At 34.7% G+C, this 12,286-nt stretch overlaps 1 protein-coding gene across 1 annotated transcript; it reads left to right on the top strand.

The window, feature by feature from the left end:
• Positions 1-950: 950 nt before the first annotated feature.
• nipsnap1 (nipsnap homolog 1 (C. elegans)) lies at positions 951-12,225 on the top strand. Its single transcript, XM_008417887.3, has 10 exons — positions 951-1,190; positions 4,057-4,184; positions 4,781-4,826; positions 6,607-6,701; positions 7,084-7,154; positions 7,258-7,398; positions 8,353-8,384; positions 8,500-8,594; positions 10,212-10,295; positions 11,618-12,225. Exons 1-10 carry the CDS (start codon positions 1,111-1,113, stop codon positions 11,680-11,682), a joined length of 837 nt encoding a protein of 278 aa, XP_008416109.3. The 5' UTR covers positions 951-1,110; the 3' UTR covers positions 11,683-12,225.
• The last annotated feature ends 61 nt before the right edge of the window (positions 12,226-12,286 follow it).

Here is a 12,286-nt window from a genome sequence, read left to right as displayed (position 1 = left end):
TATTTATATCGTATTTTAGTTACATTCATAACAAAAGCTGGTAAATACATTTTTTAAAAAGCATAAAAGAACAATGCACAAGGAAATTTGCAGTTTATTTTCTGACTAAATTTTAATGACATGCGCCTTTTGATAATAATGTAATTAATAAAAAGATAAATAGAGACAGAATGTTTTGCTGGGTTACACAATCACCTGTCAAAAGACTTTAAAAAATGATGGTACTGTCAGTTTTTTGATACAATTGACAAACCTTGGTGACAATAAAAAGTATTAGGCTAATGCAGTTACAGAAAATTACAAATGTTAGCTTTGTTAACCAACAAAGTCTCAAAGTGTATTTACAGTCACAGGAGAGAAAACCTGCACTGAGTCATGAAACACATCTGGTGTAGCTGTGAAGCCTGTGGACACAATATGATGACTCTGCATAGCTTCCAGTGACTTATTTATCTATTTGACAGAAGATGGAAGAGGATTCATTCTGGAATGTGTCGGCATGCTGAATGCTGTCTGCTGAAATTCAGGCAATGTCAGCAACTGAATGAAGGGTAACAAACTGACTATTCTGTACCGTCTCAGTCAAAATGCCTCGTTTCAGCCAGAAAGAGTGAAAAGTGACAAATCTAAGAAGGGAAAAAAAAAAAACCAGCTGCTTGATTGCTTAGTGACGCAAGGCCTTTAAAACTTGAAGTTTTTACCCTTTGCTTTCAAAAGATTGAAGAAAAAGCTAGCATTGGCCATCTATTGTCCTTTGGAGATGTTTTTTTCTTTCACACAAAGTGTGTCAACACCTTTAGAGATTCCTAAATGTTTTTTTTTTTAAGTAATATCAAAACTGATGCAATTACAAGATGTCAACCTGTACACAATCTACATGTAAACCTGCTCTTTGCCTCAACCTGCACCTCTCTCAGACCCTATCAGCAGGTCGAGTTTGCACATTGGATCGCAGAGTCACGCATGTTTTTAACCTCTGGAGGGCAAAAACATATCAGCGGTTTTCAACCCATCTGATTGCCTGTCAATTCACCTCACAGTAGCAGAGGTAAACATTAACCAGCAGGGAATGCCTGAGCGTCAGACAACTGTTTCGCTTTCCAGAGGAACATGGCGGTGAGCTGCAGATCTGTGCAGAGAGCAGGACACGTTCCGTACAGGTGCTCTGTCTACTTACACCAAGCCTCCAGGTACGTTTGTTTTATCTTTATTTTCATCCTTTCAAACTGGACGATGAACATTGTAAGCTGTTAGTCAGGAGATTTTTCAGTTTGTAAGCAAAACCATGAACTTGTTAAAAGTTGGAAAACATCTTATTATGTTTATCTACTACCATTCAGAAACATCATTTATGTTCTTTTTCTTTGTTTTGAGTTAAGATCATGAAAATCACCCCAAAACTATAATTGTGACTTTAGACTCTAATAGCACACTGTTAGAAATCCACAAGTTTTATCTCAGTATTTGACTTTTGAAAATCTCTTATCTATGATTAATATCAATTTGTATTATTAAAAATAAGTCCTAAATGTTATCTCATACCCATTTGCTAACCTGCTTTAATGATTTGCTAGACCTCTGAACCTTGTACTGTAAAAGCACACTACACGCACATTTAGGGCCTCCATCAGCATTGATTTCTGCTCTGACTGAAAAAAACATAACTTATGTTTTTGTTGAAAAATTCATGGAACATTTTGTGGTTAATCGTACCTCCTAATTAAAGTCTTCAGCCCACAATGTTACTAAATGAGGAGTTTCATTGACCCTGGAAGTTTGAGGGTTTTAGAAAGCCTTAAAATGTGTTCATGCACTAACAGATGGCTTTCAAAAAGCACAAAATGGAACCAGCTCTCCCTAATCCATATGTGTGGGGGATATATCACTCACTCTTCCTGTGACATTTCAAATCCTTTGCAAAAGCCAGAAAGTGAGGTTAATTGAAGCAGTTTTGAAAGGATTTAGACATCATGAGTTTATAAAAAGCAACAAAAGTCACTGAATTGGAGGTTAAGATGAATGTCACAGGCCTGTTTAATATTGGATATGATTATTTTGTATTAATACAAATTTAGATTTTTAGTTTCAATATAACTAAAATATAGTTATATATTTTAGTTATATATATATATATATATATATATATATATATATATATATATATATATATATATATATATATATATATATATATATATATATATATATATAAAAGAAAAAGAAACTTTTCATTTTCTTTTAAAGAACACCAAAAAGATACCTACAGCTTATGTAAACATGATTAATAATATAATTTTCAGACTGTGGTGTTTCCCATAATACAGTTTGCATTTTGTTAAGCTAACATGTTTCTTGGGTTACGGCAGAAAAATTCCCCCATACATTAGCAGCACATGCAGTACAACAGATGTGCAAAATTAGTGTTGGCAATTAATTTAAAGGAAATACAAACCATCTGGAAATGAAAATAAAAGGTTAGTGACTGTTGATGTCACATTTGAATTTGCAATTTTACTTTCACTGAAACATTGTCTTTTATACTTTTGATCAAATTAAGTAATTCACATTTATTAATATAAAGATAATGACTGTTTAGCCACATCCTTCAATTAAACTTGAAGCTTCAACAGATATGCATTTTTGGTGGCATAACATCACATACAAAGACATTATTCAAAACATAACCAAACATAATTACTATACTTCTGCTACAAGACTGTTATTTTTCTATTTCTTTTGTATTACAAGAAATTGAACTTGTAGTAATTTAACTCTGTTAAGAACATTTCAAAATAGAAATGCAAGGAAGGTTTGCGATAGTTTTATGCTGCATTTTAACTTATCTAAAAACATTTGTCTAGAACAGTCTTTCTCAACCGTTAGTCCCCGGACCACTGGTGGTCCGCGGGCGCCCCTAATGGTCCGCGGGGTACTGCATGTAAAGGACCGTTTATTTTCTGTGACGTGAGCTCGTGCGACGCTACAGCTAGCTTACCAAAGGATTGTGTTGAAAATAATAATGGAAAACTGGCTTAAACTTAAGTTTATTTGTCGTTCACTATTGGATTCCTTTGAACGGCTCTATGCGGTTAGCAGTAGGACTTAGTTCATCATCTTCTTTGGTTTTTATAATGCTCTGCTTACACATCTACAGCTATTGTTATTTTTATTGAATTAAAAATGATTAAATTAAATTGATTAAATACAATAAACAAATACCATTGATAGAAATCAGTTTTACTAAGTATATACTAATCAGTAGTATCAGTATTTCTATCAATGGGTGGATTATTTTTATATTCACTGGTGCAGAAAATGATTTTTTTGGTTCTGCTAAAGCAACTTAAGTCTATTTTTGTGCTTCTAAATCACAAATAACCCTAAACGTTATTAATGCTCACAACACTCGATAAAGAACAACTTCTGTTTTTTTTTTATTTCTTTATGTTTGACAAGCTTAGACTCCACACTTTCAGAATGTATAAATAACTCAAAATGCCCAAGTAGACTGTTCATGGTTTTGTCGTGCTCAATCACATTTACCAAAAAGCACGACTCTTAGTAGGATGAAAACAAGAAACAACTATATGTGAGTTAAGAGACTACTATTTTCATTTCAGGTTGCATTATATATTAAGATGTGTTGTGGGGCAATTTAGGTTATGTGGTCCGTGACTTGAGTGTTAAATGGGTTAAGGGCTCCTCAGCCTGAAAAAGTATTGGTCTAGCAGTTTAACTAAATACTTTTTATTCAAAACTTACTGCTACTAGTAATCAGAATCTGATTTGAGTTTCTCAGGATTAAAGTAAATATTTCCCACACATCTATCCAGTGGGTGAATACAAGTTTTATGCTGCACTCAACCCACTCCCTGATACACTATGCATATTTTTCATTTCAGACGATAACAGCATGACTATATTTTACCCCATGTATCATGACATTTCCTACAATCCTTTGAGTTGTGTTTTTTTTTATTATTATTTGAAAATTTCTCTATGTTAATGGTTGTTCTTTGCGCTTTTGTTTGCTTCTTTCATCTCGTCTCTGTGTAGGAGGTTTTCAGAAAGCAGCGACAAAGGCTGGTTCCGCTCCTTATTTGTGCACAAGGTGGATGCGAGGAAAGATGCCCACTCCAACCTGCTGTCAAAGAAAGAGACCAGCAACCTGTATAAAATCCAGTGTAGGCACACAGTATTTTACTAACATACAAAGAAAGGGTTATTGGCTTTAAATGTGGGGTTACTGAGGTTCAAAGACGTGAAAAATACAAAAAGAGGATTTCTGTTTTTTTGTCTATTTAGCCACATATCTCTACAGAAAACAGCTAAATAAATTATGTTTGTTTAAATCCAGTCTGTGCTGAACCACAGGGACCTGTGAGAGCAAACTGAAATTTTCATTACACATGCACAGGAAGCGGGCGGCTACCAAGTTGATAACATGATGTATCAATTTTATACCTTTTTATGACATCAGAAAAAAATAGTCTTTTCTTTAGAGTCTGAGATCATAACTGTGTCTGTCTCCTGAGAAGAAATTACAATTTTTCCCCAGACTTTGATCTTTTATGCAGCGTACATCATGCTGTACAGAGATTTCAATTGGAACATTCTATCAGCCATAGCCTATAACCTTGTGCCAGTGAAACAGCTTTGTATATAAAGTCTGCTGAATTGAGGTGTGAAATTACTTTGTTGGAGAATTTGATTGTGTATTTTAAAAGAAAACACAAGCTTTGATAACTACGTCTCTCTTTTCTTTTCTTCTTTTGTCAAGTTCACAACGTCAAACCCGAGTGCCTGGATGAGTACAACAACCTGGAGTGAGTGTTACCTGCAGTGAAATATTACTTTTATTAACTTCGCTTTCCTTCTCGTGTTTTTTGTCATATATTTTATGGGGATTTTTTCTTACTTTTTCAATATATTGTGTCAAACTGTGTTGTCAGTTTAACCTTTGAAGAATGGAGAGCTATGAAGCAGTTGAAGATGGCAATAGATTTGCACTCCTGCATAATGTTTACTGAGGTTTCAATGACTTATTTGCTAGTGACAGGGTTTGGTTTCAAATGATTGTTAGGAAAGGCCAGATGATGCAAATTTTAGAGATCTATAAATAGCCTGACTGTATAGACGTTGGCCTCAGCAATGAGAAAACTGTGGACTCTTCTAAATTGCTGCTTTGCACCGGGAGATTTAAAATTATGAATACAGGAGAAGATAGCAAAGTAGTTTTTTTTGTTGTTTATGGTCTAAGCCTTAAAGGAAATCTGCTTGTAAAAGTTGCTTAAAAGACAAATCACCTGCAGAAAGAATTACTAGACGTGATGCATTATGTTTCTGAGCAGCCACAGCAGGCGCAGACATTGCATCCATGAAAAGGTTATCAGGACATTCTCTCCATCAGCAGGATCAATTTAGTGTCACATGTTTGCAAATGAAAACCTTACATATTTGGGAAACATACAATGCCTCGCAAAAAATATTCAGGCCTTTAACTTTTTAACAGTTTGATATGTTACAATCACAAACTCAAGAGCATTTCACTGCAATTTTGTGGTAGACCAACACAAATGTATGAAACCATAATGTTTTAAAATTCTTGGGTTATTCATTTATATTCAAACATCTAAGTCAAGATTTTGTAGAACAAGATTTTGTTGAAATTAAAGCTTCAGGTGTTTTGGGTGAAATAGCTCAAGCTATTTTCAATGGACTTAGATGTTTATGATTTGCCACATATTCTCAATTTGATTTTGGTCTGAACTTTGACAGGGCTATTTTCACAAATGCTTTAATTTATGCAGTTGTAACTCTACCTGGATGTTAGGAGTCATTCTCCTGATAGAAAATTAAACTTTTGAGTTTCTCCAATTTTTTTTAATCTGAGAAGTTTTTATTTTATTTTATTTCCCACAACAGTAAGGACTGCTAATGCAACACTGGCTGCCACAGGATGAATCGCACAGCGTATTTTTGTTTTCTACCTCTTGAGTAGGGATGACACATTCATGTTGTGTGAATCTTGCAGCTAGCTAAATTTATGCAACGTGTGTTTATCAACACCAAACCCTAAAATATTAAGTGATGCGTTTTAAATGATGAAAACATGATGAGTCCACACAACTTTGAATTAATCATGCTTCCGTTTTGTAGAAGTAGACCGTAAACCAATAACCTGTGTTTATTCTGGCCGCTTTTGATTAATTAGGTTGTAAACAAAAGTCAACATCTTAAGGACTGATAGATAACAACAGACACTGTCAATATTTTACCATATCCAAATAGTTTGCTCTTGATACTTACACTGATGGCTAATGAAATTTAAACATTCTTCTTTATTTTTTTTGCCTTTTGTTTTGTTTTGTCTGACACAGAATGAGCTGAGAATGTAAAAAATAACAATTTTTTTCAATTTTTGGAGAATATAATGTTGGTTTGCCTTCAGACAGTTTATTAGATTATGTTTAATAGAAGCGTTTTTGAGTAAGTGGAGTAACTCGCTTTGATATATAATCTAAACAATACTTTATAAATACAAAAAAAAGCTACACAGATTATATGTTTTATACTGTTTATTGATCATTTTTGTGCTGATGGTAGGGCTGAAGTGCAAAGAAGACTCCATCAGGATCAAGATTTCCCATGTGAAGTTGTTGGAAGCTGGAATACCTGGTATGGAGAGCAGGATCAAGCTGGTAAGCTGAAGTGAAAGCTTAAATGGGAACTGACAGAAACCTTATAAGACTCATAAGTTGGATTGATCCTAGATTCTGCAGGAGAAATTTCATTTTTCTGTCTCAGTGCCTCAAACACTTACTTGAAGTGGCTTCACTTTGATCATAATCTGTTTGGCAGAGTGTGACTGAAGCCTGCAGAAGCGCAGATACTTCCGCTGATGAATCGACACATTGTCTTTCTTTCTACATATGATCATTTACAGTTTATGGTGTACATTAGGAGTATTCAGAAAAAAAATGAGAGCTGGAAATGAGATGAAGGTTTTGTATGCCACGGCTGTGTGGGTGGGATGTGCCTTAGTGAAGGGCTACAGTGACATCTGCTGTTCTTGTTGCTCAGTGCATCTGTGGCGATATAGAGGAGGCTATCCAGCTCTGACTGAATGCCTGCAGAAATTAAGAGCCAACAAGGTATGATGTAAGCAGTTTTATTTTCCAACTGTAGCAGACCAACAAATTGTTTCATTTGTCTACATCTTCAAGCTTTTTTTTTTCCAATTAACAACCATTTTAGGAGTACTTGGAGTTCCGGAAAGAGAGGGCTAAAATGTTGATTTCAAGGCAAAATCAGCTTCTTCTGGAGTTTAGCTTTTGGAATGAACCTTTACCAAGAAAAGGACCAAACCTCTATGAACTTCGCACCTACAAGCTCAAGGTAATTTGTGTTGGTGTTGGTCCCTTCAGGTTGCTGCTTGATGTGGAAAACTAAAATAAAATGTTAATTTTCCATTGCGTTTCAGAAGGAAAATTGTAGCCAGATGTTGCTGATTAGATGCACTAGTTGGCAGCAGTTGTGACTTGTTCTTTAAAAGAAAGGCTTAAGCAGTTTTCTGGAGAACACCAGAAAACTACCTATTGAAGACAATGCAGGGATGATCTATACACATCTACAAAAGAATGGGTTCGAAATAAAATGATCAAGGCATTTCAGTGATCCATGCAAAGTTCAAGTTTAACTACAGTTCTGCTGTGGAGGTTTAAGAGAGCTGTGCAGAAATAAAAGTTTGCAAACCTCCAAAAAACTGAAAATATTGAAAACAAAGGTGTACCAAAATGTCTCCAGGACAATGTGAGAGACAGATAATGTCTCATAGGAAACTTAGTTCACGATAAATGTGGTTCTATTGACTCACTGGAAGTAGTTTGTTTTCCTCATGACTGTAATGAGACTAATGAGAACTATTTCCTGATGACTGTGATTATTCACCATTTGCATTCATGCTATTCACATTGAAATTAAATGAATAAATGATTTGTATCGGTTGAAGCTTAATGCGTGAGCTAACCGTTAAGGTAAATTTGTAATCGCTTCTACTACTGTGATTGCTAGTAATCAGACACAAATATGGCCGGATATTGATTGTTGTCTGCACTTTTTCTGAGTCTCCCTGCTGCATTATTTCTATTTTTTCATAGCTGACTCACTGAGTGAGGGAGTCACTTCTTTATTCACAGGAAAGAAAGCAAACAGATCACATCTCACTTGTTCTTGCATGTTGACTCAAGATAGAAAGACATTTTTCCTGATGAAATTACAGACGTATATAAAATATAATCGACATGCATTAATTAAATTAAAGCTGTCTGTCTTTGCTCTTCTGTCTTTCAGCCAGGAACCATGCTTGAATGGGGCAATCGCTGGTAAGACAAGTTTCACTTGCCTGAAACGTGACATCAGGCTCATGAACTGTTTGAGGAATTATTAGATGCGTCTCAGTGAGCAATTCCCTCCTGAAAGTAACCTCTCCCATTACAGGGCAAGGGCAATCAAACACAGACAGGAAAACAATGAGGCAGTGGGAGGGTTCTTCTCCCAGATTGGTGACCTGTATGTTGTTCATCATTTGTGGGGTGAGTCATTTATGATGCTTGCTGTGTATCAAGATATGTTTCAGAGTTTTTGGACGAATCATGAAAGAAAATAATATTAGCAACTATTTTAACTTGTTCGTGGTAAGAGATGTAAATTACGCTCATATCGATTTTAAGCAGATAGTTACACCCAATACATACTTCCTCTAAATATTCATTTATGCTCATGTTTCTGAAGTTTAATGTATGGGCTGATGTCAAACCAAGCAAGGAGTGAACAATTAATTTTCCAAGGTGACTACATAAATAACTATGAATGTTGTTGAGGGTCAGATCATTGGTTGAACTTGATCATTTCCAAAAATATCAGAATTTTATTATAAACTTTAAATATAATTTTAAAGGCTACTGTCAGTGATCACTGCAACGGAATAAGGTGCAACACGCCACGCTGCCAGCTGAGTGCTTGTGAACTTTTGTTATGTGACTGTGCGTAGTTATTTTTTGGAAAAATAAATGTTAACATTTTAAAACAAAAACGTTTTTTCCATGTTTTTGTATGTCATTATGTATTGTAACTGATCGTGTTCATTTAAGCCGTATTGATTGAGAACAGCAGTTTGTTCTCCATTCTATATTTTACTTTTTACTGCCTCACGCAGTTTTAGCACAGTTACCAGGCTGGATGTGGCTTGAAGGTCAAATCTGTAGATCTGAGCTAAGCCCATCTCGCTTATCACAGACTTCAGACAGCTGGGGAGGATACATAATGCTTAATATTTTGTTTACAAGCAACCTTGGAACAAAAGGCATATCCTCACAGATCAACTTACAAACAGTTACACTGTGCATTATATGTGACCCAAGCTCAGCCATGAACAATAGAATAAGCATTAGGATTTGGCTTTGTAGGAGTAACTTTTAAACCCTGAATGTTTCCTCTAATATGTGTACAACCAATGCATTTGTAAGTTTGTCCTGGGTAAATTTGCATACTCTTAGAAAGACTCTGATGGCAATGTTAGCTTATTCCTCAGGATGACTCAAAACTTTAAAAATAAAATCAATTTAAAGAAAAACACTGAGATGGAATGAGAGTCACCTCTGTTTTATTATGCAGTTGGACATTTTTTAGTAATAATAAGTAGTAATGCCCATGTTTTTCTAAAACTTAACATGAGGAGGATTTCTCCTGTTTCTTGCTTATGGCTCATGACAATAGCAGAAACCTATGTTGCAAATTTGGACAAAACAACAATTGTTGGTTCCTCCTTTATAGATATTATCCTTTGATATTCTTTATGTTCCTTTTAAGCTCATGAATCATAAACCGAGACTCTAAATTCTGCATACATTTTTAGCTGCATGTAAACACTTTTTAGGAGAAGTAATGCACTGTTACGATGACTACTGTGGTAAACAGAATATCTAATACTAAAGAATATTTTTGAGTGTTTTGCAACAATCTTTGACAAGCAGATCCAAATATTACTTTTTGGGAATGTTTGTATGGTGATTATTACAGTTATCATAATAAATGGGTGAAAAAAGAGACACATTTTTTCTTTGTTTAAAATGTTTAAATGCACAAATGTCTATTTTTTGATCTACTACAAATTCACTCACGCATAACATAATTGTTTTATGTTTTTATAGCCTATGAAAGCCTTCAATCTAGAGAGGAAACAAGAAACTCTGCCTGGCAGAAAGAGGGCTGGGATGTTAATGTGTATTATACAGGTAAGACAAGTCCAGCAACAATAAGGCTTTTTTAAAAAAAAACTACTAATGATAACAAGTTTTTTTTTCTGTTTTGTGAGTTTACATTTATGTGAAAATATACAATTTACAAAGGTGTCTTTTGTGATAAGAAAAAAAAATCTTGTGTCAGTTTTGGCAAAAACTGGCACAAGATTAATGAAAGTTGATTTCTATTAGATGTGGAGTATGATAAACAGTATTTCAGAAAAATAACATCATACATCACAGAATCAAACCTGTTGGAGGTAGTGAGATGACCTGGAGTTGCTTTACAGCTTTGGATCTGGATGACTCGTCATTGCTAATTGAACCATTAAATTCTCCTATGTCAGAAAATACGGCAGATGAACGTCTGGTCAACAGTTTATGACTTAAAGTTTAAGCTTGCTTAGGTTAGGCAGCAGGACCATCGGTAGTACAGCTGGTGGGATGTTGATGGGTCCAAAAATAACACAATATAGGTTTTGGAGTGGCCTACTCAAAGTTCAAAGTCTAAACTCAAATCCGGTTCAGATGCTGTCTCATGACCTTAAAACAGCTGTTAATGTTTGAACCTTAAAACAATTCTGCAAAGTGCAGAATTACTCAAAAGTAAAAGGAGAGACTCATCGTCAGTTATCACAAGCACTTTGAAGCAGCTGATGCTACCTAGGTTGGCTCATCAGCTGTTATGTTTAGGATGTAATTGCATTTTCAGACAGCGCCACATTGCTTTGAATCAGACGTCTTTCCCTGTTTTAAATGAAGTTGTCATTAAAAATTAAAACATTTTAGGTTGTCAAATCCTCCCTATTTAATCTTAAGATTTGTTCAATGACCTGAAACATATAATTGCAACAAAAAGCAAACAATTTATGCCAACTGGAAGGGGAAATGGAGTTAAAAAACGTTATGAATTACTCTCTACCTTTAATTATAAATGATAAGTATGAATGACAATGAAGGAATGCACTTTCAAATTCTTCAACTTCACCTCAAATCAAATACTATTTATTTCAAACCTGAACATAACGTTGTGTTATTCTAGCTCAATAATACCAAACATGCAAGTCAGCATGTTTCTTATATCAGAAACATTTTGATGGCCACAAATATAAATTTTACCTTGTAATACAAATGTTTGCACCCAAATCTTTTTAAGCATTACTACGGCGGTGAGTTGTATAGTCATTATCTTCCAAAAATGTGTTCCGTAGTGATAAATATTTCAATGATGAAAGAAAATGTTGATTTAAATAGATTCTATTCTCCATTAATTTATCGAGGCCTGTGTCGTAATATGTGTCTCTGTCTGTTCTCAGTGCCTTTGGTGAGGAGCATGGAGGCTAGATTAATGATTCCTACCAAGAGTTCACCTTTACAGTGACACGTTGACTAAAACTACAAGCAACTTGATGACTAAAACTTACCATCATCCTCCCCCAGAGATTAATCAATGGCATGCTGAATGATTTGTGTTGCATCACTATCTTCCTACCTGCACTCCAGCCAGATGTTAAAAATTATACAGTGGTTCATTGTTGGGGGTATTTCAGAATATCTATATTTCCAGACAACTTGTCAATTATTTGGGAAAGCGTGCTTTAAAAACACTGACAAAAGCTTAAAAGGAATTAGATTGACAGGGGCACAGTATGTGTCATTTACGTTTAATTATAAATGTGTAAAAAAATTCTGGGAGTTTTCAAAGTGAAAAACTTTGAATATGAACTATATGCTGATTTGTAAAAGAGTATCTGTGCTCCTCATTATCAACATATCTCAATGTTTGAGATGTGCAGAAAGATCTGGAAACTGCATGTGCAAACTTGTACTTTCTATTATGAATAGTTTTCAAAATAAAAGTTGACTTTTGTGGCGTTTTGAAAACATTGGCAACTCACTTGAATGTACATTCATAAATAAAGCTGAACGGTTTGAAATACGTTAGCGTTGTTCTTTTTAATAACCTGGAAATTAATCAAGTTTAA

This window comes from Poecilia reticulata, chromosome 9 (assembly GCF_904066995.2).
Source record: "Poecilia reticulata chromosome 9, P_reticulata-male-v2, whole genome shotgun sequence".
Taxonomy (NCBI): Eukaryota; Metazoa; Chordata; class Actinopteri; order Cyprinodontiformes; family Poeciliidae; genus Poecilia; species Poecilia reticulata.
The sequence above is the reverse complement of the archived record's forward strand: the minus strand, read 5'-3'. Positions and strand labels throughout refer to the sequence as shown.